The sequence below is a fragment of the Anabrus simplex genome, chromosome 6, assembly GCF_040414725.1.
Source record: "Anabrus simplex isolate iqAnaSimp1 chromosome 6, ASM4041472v1, whole genome shotgun sequence".
Lineage (NCBI taxonomy): Eukaryota > Metazoa > Arthropoda > Insecta > Orthoptera > Tettigoniidae > Anabrus > Anabrus simplex.
Window position 1 is genome coordinate 187,887,614 of NC_090270.1, and position 26,589 is coordinate 187,914,202.

Sequence of the window (26,589 nt, forward strand, 5' to 3'; positions counted from 1 at the left end):
GAGTTTCTTCCAATTAGGTGGGATTTTGAATTAACCGATTTTGAATTATCAATGTTCTACTGTAGAATGTAGGCTAAGTGAATGGAGGGAACAACAGGAAGAAAAGATTAGGATAAACATGAAAAATAAATGGACTACGACAACTACAAATCTTATGACACTGCATCTTCGTAAATGGTCTCCACCTATCAATCCCAGTTCTTCCATGTCTTTTCCATGTTCTTCCATGTCTTTTCTGCTTCACAACTTCATCAGGAATTCAGACATCCACGCTCACCAAGATGGCAATTCTTAAAAATTATTAAAAATTATTTTTTAATGTGGGAAGTGTAAGATGCTGAGAAAGTCAGGTAAGTACTGTATAAGAAAAGGGAACAATAAAATAAAAGAGGTTAACAGAGGTCCTCGACCATCCATTTGTAATCATTTTCTTTACTTTTGAACTTTCAATTTTGTGTAACGCTGGAAATACCAAGATTAGGATCCAATACATTTTGTTTGATATGTCTTCAGAAATGAGCATTGTAGTGGTGGTAACACCTCATGAATGACATTTGATAAAGTAGATGTGCTAAGGGGCTACTGTGAAACCAAATTCTTTGAACACCAAAAAATGTTTATATCAATTTATTTAACCTGTTTCCTGACATATGGGTCAAAACAAATTTAAAGAAAAATAACTATTGCAATACAGTAACACTGAGCTCATATACTGCATAGGAAAGAAAATGAAAAAATAACAATATTATCATAATTTAGAATCTGCTCTCAGTTCCTTGAAATAGGAATGTAGCTGTTATTATTGAGGGTTCAAGAGATTTAAAAAAACCTACAAATACAAATTAAAATCACGAAGAAAAATATTTCCAAAGTTCCTGAAATTTGTTAAACAACATTAATTTTGCAATTGTTGTTTCACACGAAGTACTGTGGCTTCTTGACGGTAATACCATATTCAGCTAAAGCTGGAGTAAGATCTTCTAACGTGAGAGTGTAACGCCGGTCTTTTCCCTTCGTCTTGGTATTCTGAGCTGCACCTCTTGTTTTACAATGTTGAAGTGCATCATTGGCAACATCAGATATAAACTTCTGGGCAGCCAAGGAGACCAAGCGAATGCTGTAAAACATAGATGCAAATCATTATGACAGCCTATAGACAAACTCGAAGAATTAGATCAATAGCAACAAGAGTGCATAGTAACATAGCCATGACAAGTAGTACAAGGAAAGGAACTGAGGAAGAAAACTATTGTTGGCAATGATGAGCTAAGGAGGCAGTAACCTGTGCTCTGATATAAGTAAAGGATTGAACTTGTTTCTGTAGTGTTTTGCATGTTGTGGACATGAAATGATTAGACTGTAAGTTCTTTGAAATATTCTGATCTACAAAGTGAATATCTACTCTCTCTTGTTTGTTTGTTTGTTTGTTTGTTTGTTTGTTTGTTTGTTTGTTTGTAAATCAGTGTTGGTTGGTTTAAACAAATTGGTTTTTAAAAGGCCACTCTGGATTTTAAATGTTTTATTCCTGTTATTTTTACTACTTTACAATTATATTACTGGAACAACATTATTGTTTAAATTTAAACAAATTCAACACTTTAATGAGTGGCAAGAAGAATCAAATACGCACATTCTTCTTCACACACAGTGCTCTCTAACATATATGTCTTAGTAACATATCTGATCTACGACTTCTTCATAGACACACATTACTGATACTTAAAATTATACAGTACCTCATAAACTACAACTAAAAATATGTATTTGACTTTAGACTTCTACATTGAAATCTCAATGCACAGTGCTCTATAAACTGCATCTGACAGCATCATCTAAACTTCATTTTTACCTGTGCATCTTATTTGTGTTTTTTGGCTATATTAAAGATTTTAGTGCAGAAACCAAACAGAATTATTTAAACTTTGCAATTTATTTTTCTATGCATTGTTTTAAACTTATTTGTAATTGGCTGATGATGACCATGAATACTGGTAGAAACCGGTACCAATTTTAATTAAATAGGAATGTAAACTTACATTTCTTATTTTAATAGTATTGAAAGGTGGAACCATTATATAACCTTCTTTTAACTTAATATTAAGAAGCAGCATATCAAACAAGCACCGGAATGTTACCAGAGCACCATTCAAGCTAGAAACAGAAAGTGTCTTTATCTTCACTGGATTTGTTTGCTGTGAAAAACACATCTGAAGAGAAACATTCATTAGATTTACAAGTAGCTCGATATGTATGTCTATATCGGTCCCTCAATCCTGAGGATCGTGATCTCTGAAGATATTTCTTTGTACCCGTGTCCATCCTCCACGGTCTTCTGCTATACGGGTAGATTGTATGAACAATGTCTTTGTTGCATGTTTTATGCCATCTGTCCAGCGTACAGGTGCTCGCCCACGCTCCCTCTTTCCAGGCACGCTTCCCAAGATTATGTGCTTTTCAAGGCTTCCTTCTCCACGACACATAATATGACCAAAGAATTGGAGAATCCTCTGTTGACATTTAGCCGATAACCTGGTACTGATGTTCAGCTCCTTGAGGATGGATTCGTTGGTTCAAAATGCTGTCCAAGGAATGCGAAGCATTCTTCTCCAGCACCACATCTCGAATGAGTTGATCTTATTCAAATCTGAAGCTTGTAAAGTCCACGTTTCAGCACTATAGAGGAAGATAGAGAATACCAGTGTCTGTACTAGTCTCATCTTTAGCTTTACAGAAATGGAGCGATCCTTCCAAATATGAGATAACTGAGACATGATATTCTTGGCCATGGCAATCCTTTTCCTGATCTCTATTTCACAGCTGTTGTTTATAGTTATAATGGCACCAAGGTACAATATTTTTGAAACCATTTCCATTTCGCTGAAGGCACTGAGTGCATTCAGCTTGCCAGGCCTATCAACTACCATAATTTTTGTCTTTTGCATGTTGATCTGCAAACCCAAACTGATGCTCTCAGTTCTGACACGGTCTAAAAGCTCTGCCATTTCTGCCTCATCCATGGCAATCAATACAGTGTCATCTGCATATCGGAGATTCAATATTTTTCTGCCACCAATAGAAAATCCACCAGTCCATCCAGCCAATGCAGTTCTCATGATGTACTCACCCTAAATATTAAAAAGCTGGGGTGACAATATACAGCCTTGGCGAACGCCCCTTTGTGTCTTGAAGATTTCAGACATCATACCATTTATCCTGACAACTGCTGTGTTAGACTCATATAGATTCTTTATCAACCAGATAAGATGTTTTGGAACTCCCATTTCCAATAACACTTGCCAAAGTTTCTCCCATTGAACACAGTCAAAGGCTTTCCTATAGCCTAGAAAGCAATCATAGGAAGCTGGAATTCTCTGCTCTTTTTGATTAGTTGTCAGATGTTCAGCATCTGTTCTCTTGTGCCTTTTCCTTTGATGAAACCAGCTTGTTCAGGGAGAATCAGTGAACTAATATAATTTTGGAGCAAAGTCCACATGCTCTTAGTTTTCTGTTCTACTTTTTAACCTCTCTTGAATCTGTTGATGCTCCTCAGCATCCAGTAGCATATTCTCAGCATACACGAGTGATCATCGGGGTGATGACTAGATATCGGAGGTGACTGTGTCCATACACAAAATGAAGAGATGCGGTGACAGGGCCGATCTCTGGTGGACACCAACCCAAATGGAGAATGGCAGTGAAATTCCAGCAGGGCATCGGACGGCGCTGGTAGAGCTTTCGTTGAACAAATTTATCAAACGGACATGCTCCTCAGGGACGCTGTGTGTTGTAAGTGCATGCCAAATCAGTTTGTGAGGAACGCGGTCAAAGGCCTTTTCCAGATCCAGGAAGGCAATGTGGAGTGGCCTGTTGTTCTTTTCTCAGTCTTTCCAGAAGCAACCAAACTGCACAAATGGAATCAATTGTTCCACATCCTTTCAAAAATCCACAATGGTTCGGAGTGACGTTGACAGTACTCCGTAAATGCTGATCCATGATGCATTCGAAAAGCTTCATGGCATGACATAGCAGGCGAATAGACCGATGGTTTGCGCAGTCATTGAAGTCACCCTTGCCCTTCCAAATAGGCACAGTAATGCTTGTTGACCACGATGATGGTAGCACTTCTATGGTAAACTGGTTGAACAAGGTTGCAATGAGCTAAGCACCTTGTTGTCCAAGCATTTCCCATGCTTCAGCTGGAATGTTGTCAAGTCCAATGGCCTTGCCAGGTTTCATTTTCTGTATGACCTCCTGAACTTTTGAACAAGTTAGAAGTGAGACAGGTCCTGAGATTGGTATTGCAATGTGTATTGGCTCTTGTTTAAATCATAAAATTTTGGCAAAACGGAAAACCCACCTAAAATCAAAATTGGAGCAAAACCCTCAATAAGAACAAACTGCCTGGGATTTGTGGCCAATTTACCTCCCTTAGCTCTAGACTTGGAAGAAGTTCGTGCCCAGATCACTAGTCTCTAAAACATAACCCTAAAAATAAGATTTAAAATATTTTTGGAGAAAACTGAGATCGTGCCCATGAAACCCTTGAGCATAAATAGAGTCTCCAAAAGATCAAAAAATGAACATAGTTCTACAATTTACATATTTAGGAGGAATCATCATAGACAACTTAAACGAGAAAGAAACACGGATGAATAGAATAAACAAAATGAAAAACAAGCCCAATTTCTAGCCTGGTATAATAAGAAATGTCTGTAAATAGACACTAAGATCCAATACTATAAAGCCGTAATTCTCCTGGAAGCCACTTATGCTTGTGAAATCCTGTTCCAAATTAAAAATGAAAGAAGAACCACTCAGCTCCTCAAAACTGAAAGAAGAACTTGCATAAATAAAAAAATACCAGGTCGAAGGAGTCTGGAGAATCCTTCCTAATGAAGCTGTCTATAGAGAGAATTAACCAATCACCAGCACAATGAAGAAGAAAAATAATCTTGTGTTTCTTTCACATCTTGTGACTGCCAGGAAACTGGATTTTATGACAACTAATGATAAGAAATTTTGGAAAGAAGACAGGATGATGGATCTGCGAAACTCAACAAGATCTCAAAGCAGTTAGTCTCGAGATAGCAGATGCAGGGAACAAAAATAAACTTAACACCCTTTTCAGACAAACTGAGAAAATTACAATCAGAATGAATGAAAAAGTACTGGAAAAATCACAAGAACCAAACAGTACAACCTTCAAAGAGATGATGATGATTGTTGCTTAAAGGGATCTAACATCTAGGTCATTGGCACCTAATGGTACAAGATGAAACAAAATGTAATAATAATTAAAATTTACCCACCGACTAGAATTTTTTTAAAAAAATGACGACGAAAATGATCATGAATTAAAAATAATATGTGGATCTAATTCACAAGGCCATATTGCCTTTGAAATGAAATCTTACAGTATATTTCATTAAGATTAAAAGTTTTAAAACATATTAAAAATATACAAACGCAGACTAAAACAGAGCTAATTGCATAAAAAATCAGTTAACAATAAAATAAACATAAAAGCAAAGGTTGTTGTTTGGATCATCAGTCTATAGACTGGTTTGATACAGCTCTCCATCCCACCCTAACCTGCGCAAACCATTTCCTTTTCCATGTAACTACTACATCCTACATCTACTTTAATCTGTTTGTCATAGTCATATCTTGGTCTACCACTGCCGTTTTTACTACCTACACTCCCCTCAAAAACCAACTGAAAACGTCCTGCGTCTCTTAATATGTTTCCGAACATTCTACCTCTTCTTCTGGTCAAATTTCACAAAACTGTTCTCCTCTCACCAATTTGATTCAGTACTTCTTCATTTGTGATTCAATCTATCAATCTCACCTTCAGCATTCTTCAGTAACACCACACTTCAAAAGCTTCTACTATCTTTCTTTCTGAGCTAGTTATTGTCCATGTTTCACTTCCATACAATACCACACACCAGATGAAAGTCTTCAAAAACATCTTTCTAATTCCTAGATCAATGTTCGAAGTGAACAAATTTATTTTCTAAAGAAAGGCCTTCCTTGCTTGTGCTAGTCTGCACTGTATATCCTCCTTATTTTACAAGCCAAGTACCATTATTCATCTACTTCCTTTAAGACTTCATTTCATAATCTAATACTGTATTTCCTGCATCACCTGATTTTGTTCGACTGCACTCCATTACTTTTGTTTTGGATTTGTTTCTTTTCATCTTGTATTCTTTCTCCAAGACTGTGTCCATACCATTCAGCAATTTCTCCAGATCTACTGCAAACTCAGATAAAATAACAATATCATCAGCAAATCTCAGAATTTTGATTTCCTCTCCTTGGATTGTGATTGTTTTATAATTTCCTGTTTGATTTCCTTTACCACCTTGTCTATACAAACTTAGAAAAGGAGAAGGGACAAACTGCAGCCTTGCCTCACTCCTTTCAGGATTATTGCTTCCTTTCCATAGCCTTCAATTCTTATCACAGCAGACTGATATTTGTACATAATTTTCCTTTCTTGGTATCTGATCCCGATAACCTTCAGAATCTCAAATAGCTATGAACATGATAAAACAGGACATTATCCCTCATGAAATAGATGACGAGGTCTACTGACTACTCATCATCTCGTAAAATGAGGGAGATGGTACTCTGAAGTTTTAGACTATGGCACAGATCGGCCATGTCCGCATACTCAGTAAGGATGTGTACTACGATCAGATGATCACTGCAAATACACACCGGAAGGGCTTCTCTCTTCAGTAAGTAGGAGTGTGTTACTATACCATACCCAATTCAAAGACAATATAATACCACTGCTTCTCTCCGACAAACCCGAAGGGAAATCTTCCGTACCTTTGTATTTCCTTTAATCTTTCTCAGCTTATTTGAAAGAGGACTGTCACTCCATATCTAAATGGGACATAACCAAATGTCTCAGCTGAGAATGAATGTCACTGGGTGGAACCTTGTAAGGCAATGAGGGCAATGTGACCACCTCCTTGTCAGCCCTATCATCTAACTTTTCTTTCGCTACACCCATGTGGCTTGGGAGCTACAAAAATGAAATTCAATGTTAGCACTCCATCACCCGGCCAGCAGCATGTCCTGGATCCTCTGCACCAGAGGATGCCATGGATAACATGCATAAATAGATTGTAACGAGCTCAAGGAGTCAGTACACAGCAGAAAGTGTGGACATTCTTTGGACAGCACGAACAACAAAGCTTCAAGAAAGTCAAAGAGCTCTGCTGTGTACACACTAGAGTTTCTGGTGGAGGGAAAAGGAACCTCTCATTATTAACAATGAATGCACAGCCTATTTTCGCTGCTGCCTTGAACCATCTGTGTACATAATTATTGAATCTGGATACTGGCTAGCGACAGGATAAATGGATGATTGGATGCAGTGTTCACTTTAGGGCCGGTGCATAGATCCAGGATGATATCAGGTCGTCTTATTAACTATGGAGGTATCTTCCTTGGTCATCTAACAAGACAAGGAACTGAAGGTATATCAAACAATCTGAAATTGCTATCCAAGCGTGGAAGAAGTGGCATCTGTCGCAAATTCGCAGCACAGGACAATAGCATTTGTTGGAGCCTTAGGTGTAAAGGCGGCGCACTAGATTCAGTGAGCACGCTATCGTTCTACGATGCGATTTTATTTGACGTAAATAAATATCACACGAGAACACGTTCACTTCCTTGCATAAATTACTTTATTTACACTGTACGTCAAAACACACAATTATACACACTAGCAAATGAAACTATATACAACACTCAATAGCGGAGTACCCTGAAGTCGATTCTGACAAGTACAGATATCAACAACAATGACGCGCACACTATAACATACTCTCTCTTGAATTCACTGCCTGACTCACTTGAGTCCAGTACTCAGACTCCACCTCGGAGCCCAACAGTCACTCCCAGTCCATCACTTGCCTGAGTCCCAAGAACCAAGATCTGCAAACTTAGAACTGAGAACTGCTTTCACTGACTGACAGCTCGATATTTATACTACTCGACCAACCATCTAGAATGATCGACTTCTGGAAGAGTTCTTACAACACTCTAATGGAACACACTCGAAACATCGATCGACTAGCTAGTCGAATGGGTACTCGAAATTTTCCCGCTATTTAAAAATACACATGGAAATATCTACAACATTCGTAATGCCTCTACATGTATCTGGATAATAAAACCTTACTGTAAGTTTCCATAACCCTTCAGATATACCAAATATGGTACAATAAGTCTAATATACGAACATTATGGAATGTTCTACAGCTTTCGACTCTATAGATTTTTAGGTTATACAATTTTATACTACATATTTACAGAGAAACCATATACTAGTCATGATTAACACTTAATAAAAGATAATATAGCATTAAATAAACTATAATTAAAATATATTAACCATACTAATTGAAGGTTTTACACCAATTACGATGTCGTACCTACGACAACGCTAGCAATGGTGCTTGTACAGAACACTTCCATCGCCAACCCAACTCTACTGTGGTGGATGCTATTCAGTTTCGTGAGGATGCTTTGCCTTGCTGATCCATATGATTCACTGTCATAGTCTAACCTAGACTATGTACCCTATAAAATTGTAGGAGCACTGTGCAGTCTGCCCCCCATGTAGTGCCGCTAAGAAACTGCAAAATATTCAGCTTTTTAGCGCTTTTGACTTTTAACCCATCCGCTTACCTTATAAACATCAGTTCCGGATCATTAAATTACCATTTAAATGCTGGTGTTTATAAGGTCCATGCAAAACTGCGCTTAAATGATAATATCACTGCAACTACTGGCTCAAACGTTGTCAAACTTTCATAGAAATACTCAAAAATAATCATTTCAATTGAATGTGCTACATTACAGTGAAAAAAAAAAAAAAAAAAACTATGCACTATAAATTCACCTAGTAATTCTTACGGTGCGTCAGAACGTTTATGTTCGTAATATTTACATCTGCTTCTTGACTCGTATTACTACCACTAACTTTACTAAGCACAGATAACGTATCCACGTCACTAGATTCACAAGTAGAACTTTCCGATATATTATAATCTTCTTCACAATCATTATTGAGGAAAATATCCACGACTTCTCGCTTGGTAATAGCCTCGCGTGTGCTCATCTTTACTCACTGAACACCCCTGACATCAGCTCAATGCTATCTTCAATTTATGCAGTTAATCCCCTGAACATGACTCAAATACAGCGGAAGAGACTTCCTTCAGATATAAAGAATGATTGTAATACCATCTGTTGAGTTTTTAACATACTACCTTCACTTTATCATCGATAAAGCAGGACGCTGCATTAACCCGTCGATTCGACAGTTAGGTAAGCCGGGCACAGGTTCGCGCATCCCGTCGATTCGACATTTAGGTAAGCCGGTGGGTTAACTGAAGCACCTACCACAACAAATCAAACTTCTAAAATTCCACGTTTCAACTCACAGATGTCAGTATTCATCTTCCTGATGTTTGTCCCTTCTCATGTAGTCACCTCCCAAGAGATCTGAATGGTGGACTATTTTACATCCAGGATATTTTATCCAGGAGGAAGCCACCATCAATACATCATTCATTCATACACAGAGGGCTTACATGACCTCAGGATTTAGTTACAGCAGTAGTTTCTTGTTGCTTTCAGCTGTGCAGCAGTATAAATATAGCTAAGCCACGTTAAATATAATTACAAGACCATGTCAATCAATCGTGCAGAATGCCACCCTTGCAACTTCACTTTCGATGAACCATTCATTAGTCTGCTTTCTTGACCGATGTCCATCCAATATGGTTGCACCTACGGCTCGGCTATCTGATTCATAGTGAGTGAGTTGGCTGTGCGGTTAGAGGTGCCCACCTGTGAGCTTGCATTTGGGAGATAGTGGGTTTGAACCCCACTGCTAGCAGTCCTGAAGATGATTTTCTGTGGTTTCCCATTTTCACCCCAGGCAAATGCTGAGGCTCTACCTTAATTAAGGCCATGGCTGCTTCCTTTTTACTCCTAGCCCTTTCCTATCCCATCACTGCCGTAAGACCTATCTGTGATGGTGCGACGTAAAGCAACTTGCGACAAGATCACAGGGTTCACAGGGAAATTATGTCTGTTGAATCAAGACTGTATTTGTCATTATGGAAAGAGAATAAGCAAGACCAAGGCAATGGTGTTAACAAGGGGAGAAAGGGAAGAGAAAGGTACTATAAAAATCAGGAGACAAAACTATGAAATTATGAAAAGCTTGAAGTACTTTGGAAGCAAACTGATAGACAATGCAGATTGGATATGCAGATCAGTAAAAAGACAACGCGCAAATGGCTTTTACCAGAATGTGAGAACTTGATACGGAATAAAGAATAACTAAGGAAGATGTATTATTGCCCCATATTGACATATGGAGCAGAGACCTAGACAATGATGAAATGAAGGAGAGTAAATTTCAAGCCAGTGAGATTAAATTTTTAAGAAGTATGATAGGAATGAAAATAAAGTACAGGATAAGAAATGACAATACCATGAAGGAAATCAGAGTACAAAAGCTTCCATACAAAATGGAGAGAAATAAACCGAGATGGTATGGACGTATTAGGAGGATGGAGGAAGAAAGTAGATGAAGCAGATGATGGAGGCTAAGATTGAAGAAAAAACAAAACGAAGACCCAGATTAAGGAGGATGACTCTATCAAGAACAGCATAATAAAAAGGAACCTGGATTGGAACACAATTATGAAGCAGCAACAATGGTTGGGTAGAGGAAGACTGAAAGGTGCCATTAACATCTCAAGCTGGCTGAAGCTGGAAAAGGGTAATTGATGATGATGACAATATTGTTACTACTGCTGCCTATATTAGCTGAGAGTGTGTGAAAACACTGAGAAAAACTTACATTCACAAGTCAGTGTAACTAATGTTAGTGCCTTGATTTGAATCTCAGATTTCTAAATAGTCTTGCCTTCCAATTGTAAAGAAAAGATTGACCGAGTACAGTCAAATATGACAAATTCTCCTGAAGTCTTAAGTCACTGTTGTTACTGTTTTTGCGATGTGTCTCACGAGTCAATCTGGTGATGTAAGTCATAATTTAGTGTTAGTTGTTATTTATTTATTTATTTAGCATATGGCACAAAACCAAACTGATGATATAAGAATGTTGGAAATATGAGCTATAAAGAAGATAATAATAATCGTATGGCCTCAGCTACCGTTTGCAGACATTTCGATTTGACGCCATCTGGCAAAGCACAGGTGTGGATGAGGTGGCTACAGAGATAATGAAATGATGAAAGCAGCAGGTCCAGTAGGGTTACACTAGATACACAGATTATTTTGAGTGATTTGGAAGAAAAAAAAAAAAAAAAGAATCACCAGAAGATTGGAGGAAGGGCCTGATATCCCAGTATTCAGGAAGGGTGTTAAGGTAGAATGTACCAACTATAGGGGAGTCACCCTCATTTCACATGCAGCAAAGATCTTTGAGAAAGTATTAGAGGGAAGACTGAGGATGAAAGTAGAAAAGGAAATGGAGAAAGAACAATATGGATTTATATGAGAGATAGATCATCAACTTTTAATCTAATCTAATTTTTGCATTAGGGAACATGATGGAGAAAAGATGAAAGTTAGGAAGGATTTAGTGATGACATTTATAGATATTGAGAAGGAATATGACAGTGTACTATGGCAACTGGTCTGGGATGCATTGATAAAAAGGAAAGTAGTCAGAGCAAAAGTACACATGGTCAAAGCCATGTATGAAAGTGATTAAGCAGTGTAAAGACTAGGATAGGGCAAACAAACTTGTTCAATGTAGAAAGAGGACTTCGACAAGGAAGTGTATTATCCCCTCTACTCTTCATCCCAGAGCCTCCATGGCTCAGGCGGCAGTGCACCGGCCTCTCACCGCTGGGTTCTGTGGTTCAAATCCCGGTCACTCCATGTAAGATTTGTGCTGGACAAAGCGGAGGCGGGACAGGTTTTTCTCCGGGTACTCCGGTTTTCTCTGTCATATTTCATTCCCGCAACACTCTCCAATATCACTTCATTTCATCTGTCGTTTACTAATGACTGCCCCAGAAGAATGCGACAGGCTTCGGCAGCCGGCACAGTTTCTATCCTCAGCGCTAGACGGGCTTTATTCATTCCCTTCCTGACCCAGTCGAATGACTGGAAACAGGCTGTGGAGTTTCATTTTCACTCTTCATCACAGTCATGGATGAAATGCACAAGAATGTGCAACAAAAAATGGGAAGCAACGAAACAAAGGCCTCTCTCATTGCAGACGACACAGTAATATGGGGAGAAGAAGGAATGGAAATACAACAAGTTACTATATGGAATTGGGAGATAAAGGAATGTGAAATGAAAATAAGTGTGGAGAAGAGTACGACAGTAGTGATGACGAGAAGTAATAGAGAAGGAAGAGGGAATATTGAAGTAAACGGAAGAACTTTAGAAGTAGTAAATAGCTTCAAATATTTGGGGGGTATACAGGGTGAGTCAGAAATGTTTGATCGATTGCTGATATTTGATTATAACTCTTACAGATGGAAGGATGGCACTATCGGGGAATCAAGCTCCATATTACTGACACACAACTATGCAACAACAAAATCAGTTACATTGTTAACCAAACAGCGCTGAATATGCAGCAGGAAGTTACCGTAGTTGCATGGGAATGATTGTGAGGCTGAGATGTGCAAGACGTGATTTTAACATAACATTTCTACCGTTGACTGTGGGAAAGCAGAGACAATGACTGCTGACAATGAGAAACATTCAGAAGGGGAATCCTACTGGAAGACGATGCAGCAGCATTGATGCAGCAACAGCAGAAAGAATCGTGGAAGCATTCGGGAATAGCCCCCGGAAATCGACACAACAAGGTGCAAGTGGACTTGACATCAGTCAGTCCAGTGTGTCTCGTGTTTTGAGACATGAGAAGTACAGAACTTTCAAGCCGATTCGTATTCATGAACTGAATGAAGATGACCCTGACAGGTGGTTACAACTGTGTGAATTTGTGTTAAGGGAATATGATATTGACAAATCTAGGTACAAAAAATTATATTTTTCAGACAAAGCTGTGTTCTAGGTGAATGTGTACGTTAGTCGACACAACAGTCATTATTATGTGAGAGAAAATCCTAAAATTGTTGAAGAGAAGCAAATGAAATACAGATCGGTGACAGTTTTGGTAATGACTGGATGGGAAGGATTGCTAGGCGTGCAAATTTTGGGAGACAGTTAACGGTAAATGGTATTGTGAAATCCTCAATGAAGTTGTGTTGCCAGTGATGCAAAGTGTTCAGTACCAACATTTCGTATTTCAGCAGGATGGTGCACTCCCTCACTACGCTATTGTGGCGAGGGAAATTTTGAATCGCAAATTACCAAACAGGTGGGTAGGAAGGAGACGGCAGACAGAATGGCCAACTTGGTTTCTTTGAACTGACAAAAAGAGGAAACATTAAGAGACCCAGCATTGAACAACTGTGCTCTTGGATTCTTCAAGCTTGGAATCTAATCATGGAAGACATCTTTGCAAAGAACTTCAGGAAGACCAGGATATCTAACACAAAGTATGACGTCATGTGGGATGATGTAATGGATGCAAACAACTCTGCTGATGAAGATGTCTACTGGTATGTCTTCTTAAGAAAGCTACGGAGTGTAAAGGACAGGTAGATTCATTTTATCCATGCACTTAATGAGCTAATTTTGTTCATGCACATTTAATGTCTGATATATATTATGCAATGTTTGTGTTGCTAGGGATGACCCCAAGATCAAGTTAAATTTTGAACTTGAACACGGCATGGTGCTTGAAGAAAACTGCCATAACTGTTCAAATTTTGTGTTAGTTATTTGCTTTTTAACATTAATTTGATAAATAAATGAAGTTTCTAAAGTTGTATATTTCCTAGTTTTAGGTCTGATTTTTTTGTAGTCATTGTGTAACATCCATGTATTTTCCCTCAAGTTCTGCCATCTAAATTTTAAGAAAAAAAGAAGAAAATTATGTGAGTAAATATGCTAATAATATCTCTTTGAACAGAGAAAGAGGGAGGTTGAGCTTACATTCTTGGATCACCAGTGTTAAAGCCTGCACTCTGCAAATAGGCAGTTGTTACAGCATCAGGAATCTGGAAAGAAACAAAAATAGTTTAGAAATACACAACGAATGAGAATTTAAAGAAAATATTAAAACAATGGGAGCTTCAATAAAGTGGCAAGGCAGTACATGATTTGATTCTCTGTCAAGAAATTTATAAGTAAGACTTCCACTAATGGAGAGGCATACAGCCCCATAGTTCATTCAACCTACAACAAAAATGTGAACCAAGGTAATTCCTAGCAGCTATGTTAACAGGGCATGGTGCTAACTACTCTATCTCACACAGTGTTGAAGTTACAAACAGTAGAAGCCTTTGTTTTCTAAGAACCTGCATAGCATGTAAAAGTGTCTTTCATGGTCATGAAACTCATTTATCTGACAAGAAAAATGTAATGTCCACCTATTCAATGCATATACAATAATAATAATCTCTTAGATTATTTTTATTAACTTTGATACATGTTTCAGCTGCTAAAGCCATCATCAGCCAAACAGATTTCTTTACAACTGGTTAAGATACACTGACTGACAGAGCAAATGCAACACCAAGAAGGAGTGGTCAGAACTTTATGCCAATTGCAGGGTAGACTGACGTCTCTGAGGTATGCTCATGATGTGAAATGTGCCGCTGTGCTGCGCACGTAGCGAACGATAAATGGGACACGGCGTTGGCGAATGGCCCACTTCGTACCGTGATTTCTCAGCCGACAGTCATTGTAGAACGTGTTGTCGTGTGCCACAGGACACGTGTATAGCTAAGAATGCCAGGCCGCCGTCAACGGAGACATATCCAGCAGACAGACGACTTTACGAGGGGTATGGTGATTGGGCTAAGAAGGGCAGGTTGGTCGCTTCGTCAAATCGCAGCCGATACCCATAGGGATGTGTCCACGGTGCAGCGCCTGTGGCGAAGATGGTTGGCGCAGGGACATGTGGCACGTGCGAGGGGTCCAGGCGCAGCCCGAGTGACGTCAGCACGCGAGGATCGGCGCATCCGCCGCCAAGTGGTGGCAGCCCCGCACGCCACGTCAACCGCCATTCTTCAGCATGTGCAAGACACCCTGGCTGTTCCAATATCGACCAGAACAATTTCCCGTCGATTGGTTGAAGGAGGCCTGCACTCCCGGCGTCCGCTCAGAAGACTACCATTGACTCCACAGCATAGACGTGCACGCCTGGCATGGTGCCGGGCTAGAGTGACTTGGATGAGGGAATGGCGGAACGTCGTGTTCTCCGATGAGTCACGCTTCTGTTCTGTCAGTGATAGTCACCGCAGACGAGTGTGGCGTCGGCGTGGAGAAAGGTCAAATCCGGCAGTAACTGTGGAGCGCCCTACCGCTAGACAACGCGGCATCATGGTTTGGGGCGCTATTGCATATGATTCCACGTCACCTCTAGTGCGTATTCAAGGCACGTTAAATGCCCACCGCTACGTGCAGCATGTGCTGCGGCCGGTGGCACTCCCGTACCTTCAGGGGCTGCCCAATGCTCTGTTTCAGCAGGATAATGCCCGCCCACACACTGCTCGCATCTCCCAACAGGCTCTACGAGGTGTACAGATGCTTCCGTGGCCAGCGTACTCTCCGGATCTCTCACCAATCGAACACGTGTGGGATCTCATTGGACGCCGTTTGCAAACTCTGCCCCAGCCTCGTACGGACGACCAACTGTGGCAAATGGTTGACAGAGAATGGAGAACCATCCCTCAGGACACCATCCGCACTCTTATTGACTCTGTACCTCGATGTGTTTCTGCGTGCATCGCCGCTCGCGGTGGTCCTACATCCTACTGAGTCGATGCCGTGCGCATTGTGTAACCTGCATATCGGTTTGAAATAAACATCAATTATTCGTCCGTGCCGTCTCTGTTTTTTCCCGAACTTTCATCCCTTTCGAACCACTCCTCCTTGGTGTTGCATTGTCACTGTCAGTCAGTGTATAAAACATAATGCATATTTAACCTATATTATACATATATATTATCCAGTTCTAATAAAGTGTCTTGAACTATTAAAACATGAGAATGAGTGAGGACTACACAAATACAAGAATGTTAAATAATACTGTTGACACAGCACAGCACAGCACAGCACAGCACAGCACAGCACAGCACAGCACAGCACAGCACAGCACAGCACAGCCAAGCACAAATCACATTCTATCACAAAAACGACACTTCACTGACCTATGAGGTGAGAAAAAAATAAGCCATATCCCTTCATTTATATTTTCCAATTAACAGATTTGAGAGAATCCTTCCATTAATTAAGATGAACAACACAGAACAAACATCCACATCTATTATTCAATTCCGTATTACATCCACCGAAAATGTAGAACACACATTATTATAACAAAGCACACCACTGTTAATACATTCTCCTGCAAAGAATCCATAGTTAGTGAAAATAAAGGAACCGTACAAGAGTACTATCCCCAGATATGTTAGGTTAGGAAATCTCGTATATTAATTTGTTGTTATGTCAAGTAGTGAAAATCATGTGATATTATTAAGTTAATATATAAGAATACAGAAACATTAGAAGGATGTAGAGTTAGGAAATAGGGGAACTTGTATATTATTGTATTTTGTATAACCTTTTTTAACTTTGGGTGAAAATCTGTAAATCTGTATATATGGTATCAGGGCCAGAACTAGGAGATTTGTCAGGAAGGGCAAAGATCAGTTTGCCGCCCTCCATCCCCCGACTCCCTCCGACCCCCTCCCCCTACCGCTAAAATATAATACCTTCGTAAGCTATACTTTTAGATGCGGCAGTTGAAATTACACACCATATGTATGCTATTAAGAAGTTTTATTTATGAAAAAACACTTATATTATTATACTTATACATACATTACACTTATATTGCAAAACACTTATACATGACTATTACAAATAATTTGTTTGCAGTGTAACTCAATTGTAACTACGCAAAAATTTGTTATGTATTGTACCTCAAAATTGAATTCTTCGAGCCTTCTTAGCTGCAAATGTACTGATGATGTCATCAAAGTTGATAAGGGATGCTCGTTTGTGTTCAGTTGATATTATACTTAGATTAGAGAGTCCCTCCTGTCCCATTGTACTTCTCGTGTAGTTTTTGATGATTTTGAGTTTGCTAAAACTTCGTTCTCCAGATGGAACTGTAACTGACAACGTGCGGAACATTCTCAGTGCAGTAGTAATGTTAGGGTAGCCTTCCTCTAGTTTATTTTTATAAATATGACTTAACATTTCTCTTGATGTGGCTCCGTCAACTAATAAAGCGTGGTGCTTGAAACTTTCTATTTCAAATTTAAATTCTTCATTTTTGAGATCGGCAGTGTAGATATTTGCCAATTCTTCTGCTTTCATTTTTAGATCTTTTGTTTGCATTTCTTTAATTCGAACTGCATTCAAAAATACAAACTTGCTGTTTATGTTGTCCAAAGCCTTAAACCTCTCACTGAGTTCCGTAATCATCTGGTCAATAACCTCTAACATAGCTACTTGGTACACATTCTCAGTACTTGTCGGAGCTTCATCGCCACACAGCTCATCAGACATTTTTTTCTTTTTTCTTTGTCTTTTTTTTCCGAGAACTCAGATGGTAGATCACTCATGCTTGCTAAGAATTTACCCTCAGTAATAGCCTCAGATGGAGCAAACTCTCTGCAAGACTTCAAGAACGTTAAAAGACCTTGAAGGTTCCGGGTAGCCAAATCTACTGTTACATCTTTTCTTTGCAAAAACTCATTGACATGATTGATCTTTTTGAAGAAAGCATGCCAAAAACATGTGAAAACGATGAATTCAAGTTTCCCAATATTTTTCAAAAGGGAGCTGCCCTCACTCTTAGTTTGAGGTGTTGAGAGATCATGGTTCTTAAGATCCTCTAGAGCCTGCACAACTTTACCGCAATGTTTATACACAGCTTCGACCGCATCTAATCTTGCAGACCATTTTGTATTGCTTTCAGGTTTCAGTGTCAGTGGCACATACTTTCGGAGAACTTCCCAGAGTGAAGTTGAAACCGCAAAGAAAGAATACATACTGTTCAAAGTTTCGAAAAAATTCTGAGCCATAAAAGCCGCATTAGCACCAACTAAATTGAGGGAGTGAGCATCACATCGGACAAAATAAGCTAGCTCGTTCCCCTGAAGTACGGTAGTCTGGACTGAACTCCTTTATACTTCCCGGCCATATTTGCCCCATTGTCGTAGGATTGGCCTCTACAGTTCTCGAAGTTTAGTCCATCTTTGTCTAATTTTTTTAGGATTTCTTGGCTGAGACCTTCACCTGTTTTGTCACTAACCAGGACATTATCAATAAAATTGTCTTCTACCCCCGATATATTTGCTTTGATGTAACGAACTACTTGAGTCATTTGCTCACTGTGGCTGATATCCGGAGTGCAGTCAAATATTAAGGAATTATATTTCGCATCCAAAATGTCTTGTATTATCTTTTGCCTTATGTTATTGGCAATAATTTCAAGGAACTCATCTTGTATTTTATGTGAGAAATACGAGATTTGCCCTTTCTTACGCCGCTCAATATGTTGTAGAAGAGGGACATTGTAATGCGATATAAGTTCTACTGTATTCAAGAACTTTCCACTGGATGTGTCACTGAAACCACAGTCTTCTTTAGTTCCTCAGAATGGACTCCCTTTGCTTTGCTAGGAATAGAATAGCATCGATAATGCAGTGCAATACCGCCTTCCAGTGAGACTTTTCTTGATGGATCTGGTTTTGGAGTTCTGCATCAATACCTCTCTTTCCTAAACAAGATTCCAAAGCTTTCCACGAACAAAAGCAAAGTTTTTGGATGGATGAATTTTTATGTTCAGGCAATTTTTCACTGAGTTTTCTCCAGTTAGTAAGTCCTTTTTCTTTAGCTAAGGAAGGCACTTGATTTAATGCAAAGTGTGAAAACAGCCTGCAGGGAACACAATATAGAGCTTTCTTACTTTCACTGTAACCTAACCGTGATCTCTTTACTTTTTCTCCATTTTTGAGAACTTTATAAAACCAATCTTTGGTTAAGTTATGTCCTTCTCTGCTGCTATTACTTAAATTTGGCTCAATCAGATTTTCAAAGCTCATTTTTTTATGTAACACCTTTCAGAATCTGAAAAACTCTATGGCCATGAACCAGGATCCCTAAAATCAAAGGAAAACTCGGATGTTTCTTCAAGACCAGTTGTAGGGTCTGGACGAGATGGTAATTCATCTTCATTCGCTTCACCAGTAGGACTGAGTTTCTTGCAAAGTTCCACATGTTGCGTGCCTTCCTCTCCAGCTTCAACGTCATCTAAAATATTAAAAGCCGGGACTCAAATTCAATCAGTAATATGATATATTACAAAATGAAGTATTCAAAGAATTGTCGTAAAGTCCGATAAGGCACAATTAATTCATCTCTTCCCTAATGTGCTATAATTTAATTATTGAAATAAAAATTAATATTTACTTACCTGATTTTTCTTTTCAGCCTTCATCTTCATTAACGCTGGTGTTTGTGACAGCACATCGCTTTCTTTCTTCCTTCCTTTTCTTTGGCAAGTTTTCTATACTCAGCTCCACTGAGTCGTTTTCTGCCATCCATAATTTGGAAACTGATAAAAACGCAGCTCAAAGTGTACTAAACAATTCCGTTTTCCAAACGATGATACACGGTAACACGAATAACTAACCAACGCTCCGAAATAAAATAAAACAACTGTCAGTTCGTATCAACACACGCAGGCTGCATGTGTAGCCGTCAATAACGACAACGATGGCTGCAGGTTTCTGTTTAGCATGAGGAGAAAGGGGGTGAGGCAGATGAGATGCTCGCGCATCGCGTCAAGGTCAGACTGACCCCGCTGCCGAGCACACAGGCTGCTAATTATTCATATCAGTAGTAGGTATAACAGTATAAGACTCACTTCAGACCCATGTAGTACATGTCTTATAATGAAGAAAATAACTAGGTATATGGTGTCAGTGTAATAAAGTTGATGAATTGGGCAACAGAATTAAATAAAACTAAACAATATCAATTGTGGTATTATTATTTTGAAAAATTAAATAACTTATTATTTTTTATTAAACTTTTCAAATTTTGCCGCCCCTGAAATCTGCCGCCCGGGGCACGTGCTCCCCCTGCCCCGCCCTAGTTCCGGGCCTGTATGGTATAGTGGTGAAGATTGTTCAAGATTGTGTAATATGGGAAACAGTGGCTAAATTGAGAGAGATGGTTGAAGTCAGTTGGAAGTGTTGCAACAGGTGGCTTGCAAACCCAGTGTGCAGTCGGAATATACATGCTAAAGATCGTTATGTATTAATGTGGAAGACAAGTGAATAGCACTAATTTTTTGTATTGGCTGCACTCTGGCCAATATGGACATGGAGAAGGTTTGAATTTTGAACGAGATTTCATTGACTGGTAGAAGCTAGGAGATATGTTGCATAGAGCGTGGCTACCAGTCCACATTTGGTGATGCTACTGCCATGTGGAGAGAGCCTTTATAAACTTGCGCAAGCACGGAACAGGTTCTTTCTTCATTGTCCAATGTGCATTCAGACTCAGTCTTTCATTGACTAACAGAGTCGCAATCAACTTTAATGCATGGACATAGTGTGTGAACAGTTTTCACTTACACTTATTTTGCTGCACTTCACTTCACTCTGACTTAGCTACACTTCAATTGACTTGATATTTTCATCTCAAACACTAGATTTGACGTTGTTACACAGCAAAGAAGGGGCTGCCTGGCCGAGGCAGTAAAGGCGTGCTCGGTTCGCCCAGAAGGATGTGGGTTCGAATCCCTACCAGGAAGTCGTAACAAAATTTAAGAAACGAGATTTCCACTTCCGGAGGTGCATATGGCCCTGAGGTTCACTCAGCCTACACAAAAATGAGTACGAGGTTAATTCCTGGGGGCAAAGGCAGTCGGGCATAGAGCTAACCACTCTACCCCATCACGTGCCGAGGTTAACAATGGTGGAAGCCTTTACCTTCCACTCCTCCAAGGGCCTTCATGGCCTGTACGGAGGTGACTTTGCTTTGCTTTACTTTGCTTTTTACACAGCAAAGAATTGATTTGGTGTTTTCACTTAGCATGCTGATATAACTTTATATTATTATCTTGTACAGTGATGGTATTTAATATTCTTCTTTTACGGTGATGGTGCTTCTTATTCAATGTACACATGAGGCCAATGGGACAGTGATCTCATACTTTCTAAACTGTCAATCAGAGGATAGGCTGTCTGAATTCTGTATAAACATCAGTGAAATTAGTGCAGTGATTCCTGGCAGGTGACATCTTGTAGCAAGCAAATAAATTTGTAGATGGTTGTGGCAACAGGAGAGGTCCAGAACTCAAGATTAAAGAAGTGTGTATTGTGTTAAGTTAGGGACGCACTTAGCAAATAAGTGGCTTCCAATGTAAGTCTGGTTGTAGCATCTTGTTCTTACTAGTTAGAATGTTGAGTGAAAATAATATATGACCAAGAATATGGTTTCCGATTCCGATTGAGATACCCAAATAAGCTTCAGGAAACTCAATCCTCAAAATTTACCACTATTTCGTGCCAGTGCAGCATGGGCTCATCAGTTGGATACTGCACCTTCAAGAGACACTAGCCGGCTAGCATGCCGGAGATGCAATTCTCCCCTAGCATGTCGGCACTGCACTGTGCATATAACATGAGTAGCTTGCAGTGGTGTTGCTACCGGCCAGTATCTTGGGAAGGTGTGGTATCCAACTGATGAGCCCATGTAATACTGGGGCGAAACACTCATTAATTTCGACGATTGAGTTTCCTGAATTTTATTTAGCTTTCTCAATCGGAAGCCATATTTTTGGTCGCACTAGCCTGGGAGGGCATATATAGGGAGTGGAGAGCAATTCTCCCCTAGTATATCGACACTGCATTGTGTGTGTCACATGTATAGTTTGCAGTGGTGTCGCTACCGGCGTGCTAGCCAGCTAGTGTCTTGGGAAGGTGCGGTATCCAACTGATGAGCCCATGATGCACTGGGGCGAAGCATTGGTAAATTTTGACAATTGAGTTTCCTGAATTTTATTTAGCTATCTCAATTAGAAGCCATATTTTTTATCACACTATCCCAGGAGGGCATATATAGCAAGTGGAGATGCAATTCTCCCCTCGTACATTGGTACTGCATTGTGCTTATCATATGTATAGGTTGCATTGGTATTGCTACCGGCGTGCTACCTGGCCAGTGTCTCGGGAGGGTGCAGTATCCAACTGACGAGCCCATGCTGCACTGGGGCGAAACTCTGGAAAATTTTGATGATCGAGTTTCCTGAATTTTATTTAGCTCTGAATCGGAAGCCATATTTTTGGTTGCACTAGCCTGGGAGGGCATATACAGCAAGTGCAGATGCAATTCTGCCCTAGTACATCGACAATGCATTCTGCTTATCACATGTGCTATGGGCTTGCTAGCCGGCCAGTGTCTTGGGAATGTGCGGTATCCAACTGATGAGTCCATGCCGCACTGGGGCGAAACTCTGGAAAATTTTGATGATTGAGTTTCCTGAATTTTATTCAGCTATCTCAATCGGAAGCCATATTTTTGGTCACGCTAGCCCAGGAGGGCATATATAGCAAGTGAAGATGCAATTCTCCCCTAGTACATCGGCACCGCATTGTGCTTATCACATGTATAGCTTGCAGTGGTGTTGCTACCAGCGTGCTAGCTGGCCAGTGTCTTGGGAAGGTGCGGTATCCAACTGATGAGTCATATTTTTTAAAATGCTAGCCCGGGAGGGCATATATAGCAAGTAGAGATGCAATTCTCCCCTAGTACGCCGGCACTACATTGCGCTTATCACATGTATAGCTTGCAGCGGTGTCTCTACTGGCGTGCTAACCAGCCAGTGTCTTGGGAAGGTGCGGTATCCAACTGATGAGCCCATGCTGCACTGGGGCAAAACACTGGTAAATTTTGACGCTGTGGTCAATTTCTAGTCAATGTGAACACATTTGCATAAACTTTCATCCATACAGTAGGAGAAGTTCCAATTTACGCTTTGGACAATTTCTAGTCATTGTAATTTTAACTGCTTCCTTGTCACAAATTCTGAGTTTTAATTAATGTACACATTGTAAACTATGTAAATATCACCTAAAGCACAACTTTTTGTAAAAGTTTTTAGCATAAGACCATTGTATTTAAAGTTCTAATGTTTAATTGGTTTAAAGACTTGACCTTATGATTATTATTAGGCTGAAGATGCCCAAAACTAGGGCAAAACATATTCCTAATTAGTGTTTGTAATTCATGTAGGATTTAATCACTACAGAATATAATTGTATTGAATAGGTGAACACAGCAAATTTTATTCTTGAAAGAATTTTGCTTAAAGTACTACGATGTTGATCTAACAGTCAGAGCTCCAGAACTAAAATGACCAGGCCGCAGGCAACTCCGAACAGTCCTGTGTAATTATTCCATTTAAGCGTGTACACTGCTCATTCCAATCACTGCCTCAGAGTAGGGATCGAACAGCTGGAATACTCTGATGATCCAGTGTGTTATGTACCAGTAGTATCAGAAAATTTATGAACCAGAGGAATGGCATGCTAAAGAAGAGAGATCTAACTCCCCAGCTACTTCCCACCAATATTCAGGCAGGCTGACATACTTGATACGCAGCAATAATCCCATCTATAGGACATAAAGGGCAGCAGAATACACAAAGCACATCACAAGAAACAATGGTCAATGTAATGTTATTGTTGATCAATTTTATGAGCTTTATATATTGCAGGCCTTTACATTTAGTTTTCTCCCGACTCTGTGATATTAGAGCATCTAATAATGTAAAGTGAGTCGTTCTTTCAAGACACATAGGCAATAGGCCTACTTTCATCTTCTGATCGTGCCTCGAAGCGCAGCACAGAACCCCATCCACAGCACATAAGAGACAACACATTCCCCAGAAGAAAGGGTTTCCAAAATACGAGCCAGCACTGGACCTTCCTGTTGATATTTCACAATATCACGAAACACAAATCACGTTATTATTCAAGCGATCGTTCCTTCATTACTTTTCTCATTCTTATAATCATCTTCACAATTGAATGAATCACCATCACCACAAATATTATTATAGTGTATGGCGAGAACGAGAGACTGACAATCGATATAAGTGTCGCGATATACATAGCACATTCACGCACATTTCTTGCATGATTAAACATTGATATTTCAATTGAAAGTGGCCAATGACCAAAGGTTTTCCGGCCTCCGGAGTAAAAAAGCTGAAATGGCGGGATTTTAAAGCGAATGTTTGAAGGTCACCAAAAGAATAAGCTAAAATCGGGAGAAATAATAGAATAATCGGGAGTCTCCTGCCTAAATCGGGAATGTTGGCAGATATGAGAATAGGTTCATTTGTGCTCTACCAATTTAATTATTCATTTCTGTAAGTAGGCCTATATTACAATGACGCCCAAACATAATTTCATGTTTTGTTTTGTTCTGTTCTAGTATGTTTGTCCCATAATAACATTGGAAGAATAATTTTATGTGTGCCTTAGCAATTTTTTTCTAAATTTCTCAGCTAAGTCAACGTTCAATGTCGTCGAAGCATGTCGGGAGCATTTTTGAGTAATTTGTGAGGTGCGTTACAAATGGTGCATCAACATGTGGCATGAATGAGGTTCAAATTTACTTATCATCTAGGTGTGTAGAGGCAAACCAGGTACGCTTAAGTTGAAGATATTGCATTTATAGGTTATGAGAAGGAACTGTTGTGAATCTGATGTTTTGAAGTTGAGAAGTAGAGACATAAAAAGGATAATGTCTGTGAGTGGGAGTAGTGGCAGTAATAGCTTAAACATAAGTGCACACAGTGAATCATTTCAAGAAACTGTTTCTTATCTGCAGTAGTGGAGGGAGAAAAGGGAAGGAGTAGTGAGGAAAATCAAAGTAGTATGGAAGGTAATAATGACTGGATGAGAGCCTTAATGGATCGAATGGCATAAATAATGGGCAGATTAGAAATCAAGGGAAGGAATTAAGGGAAGAATTAAGTAAGGAAATTAGTAGCCAGGGGAAGGAGATAAGTAAGGCACTCGATGAGAGCAGTAAAATCTTAATGGAGGCAATTAATAATTGGGATAGTAGAATGGGGAAAGCAATTGATAAAGTAGGGAGGAAAATGGATAACCAGAGATATTATGGAGATAAGGGGTGTAAAGAAATTAGGGAAGAGGTGTCGGAGGACCTACTGGATGGCGATAACTCTTTGATGATTGATACTCTTGTGAAAGTTTCAGAAATTGGAAAAGAAGTTTTTTTTGTGAAGGTGGTGAAGGTTGTTTGTTGTATGAGTAGTCTATGAGGAAGATACTGTATATGATGATGTGGATGTTAGTGTAAGTGGGAGATACATGTGACATTAGTGATGTGTCGGAACAGTGATTTTGAGTGTGATGAAACTTCCATTAAGAAGGTCAAAAGCAACAGTGTTAATGACATGAATGATGTGCAAGTGGGAGCTGATATGAAAGGTAAGGAAGATGGAGTAATTGTGGGGGCATGTAGTAGCAATGATGGTGATCTCGAGGTGAAGTATGGTAGTGATTTCAGTAATAGTGTGAATGTGAGTGAGGGAATGTGTGAGAAGAGTTGCGTGAATGAGATTGAGGTGACTGAAAATGGTATGTTGGATAAGGATGAGAGGACTAAAACTGTCACTACTGAGTGTGAAAGCCTGTTTGAAGGGGATTATAGGTCACACTGTGTATATAATGGAATTTGTAGGAGGGATGGTAAGTTGTATACAGATTTCGGTTTTGAAGATTTTATGATGAACAATTGTGTTGGAAATTATTTGGGTGTGTGAAGAAAGTTTAAGGAAAGTGAGAATGGCGATGAGTATAAGATAACAGGAAGTCAATTCAAACATATGCTTAGTGGAATATCTGTTGCTGAAAGTACTCGTAGAGTGAATGACATATGCAATAGTATTGATTTGAGACCCATGCATGTTTTAAGAATAGGGATGGTTTGAATGTGAAAGTTGTGTGTGTTCTGAATAAAAGTCTGTAGAAGATGTGTGAACACACCAATTCACGTGAGGCTGGTGCAAAGAGGAAAAAGCAGCAGTGATGGGAAGGAGATAGTTTTCAGGTAGGGAAGGAGGTCGTGTTGTGAGTTACTCATCTATCTTCTGCAGATCCAGAGAAGATCCAGAAACTTTTCAGGCTCTGTGAGGGCTCATATGTTATTGAAAGAAAGATAGGTGAATGTACATACCGCCTGGTAAATGATAAGAGGGAGATGGTTGGCACCTATAACATACAAAACCTACAATTTTATGTAAGATGACGGAGTAGTGTGCCGCAGGGAATTGAAAGAATGCATTGTAAATATTTTTCATTTTTCTGACAAACTTGACGAGCTATAGGTTTTCCTGTTATAATTGTAATTTGCTCAATT

General features: G+C 39.5%; 1 protein-coding gene across 1 annotated transcript in view; it reads right to left on the bottom strand.

Annotated features, from left to right (window-relative positions):
- Positions 1-611: 611 nt before the first annotated feature.
- LOC136876287 (transcription initiation factor TFIID subunit 10) overlaps positions 612-26,589 on the bottom strand; it is a 57,765-nt gene continuing 31,787 nt past the window's right edge. Inside the window, exons 3-4 of the mRNA XM_067150106.2 lie at positions 14,098-14,162; positions 612-1,117 (exon numbers count right to left, since the gene is read on the bottom strand). Of these exons, the coding sequence (XP_067006207.2) occupies positions 916-1,117; positions 14,098-14,162 (267 nt within the window). The 3' untranslated portion in view covers positions 612-915. The remainder of the gene's footprint in view (positions 1,118-14,097; positions 14,163-26,589) is intronic.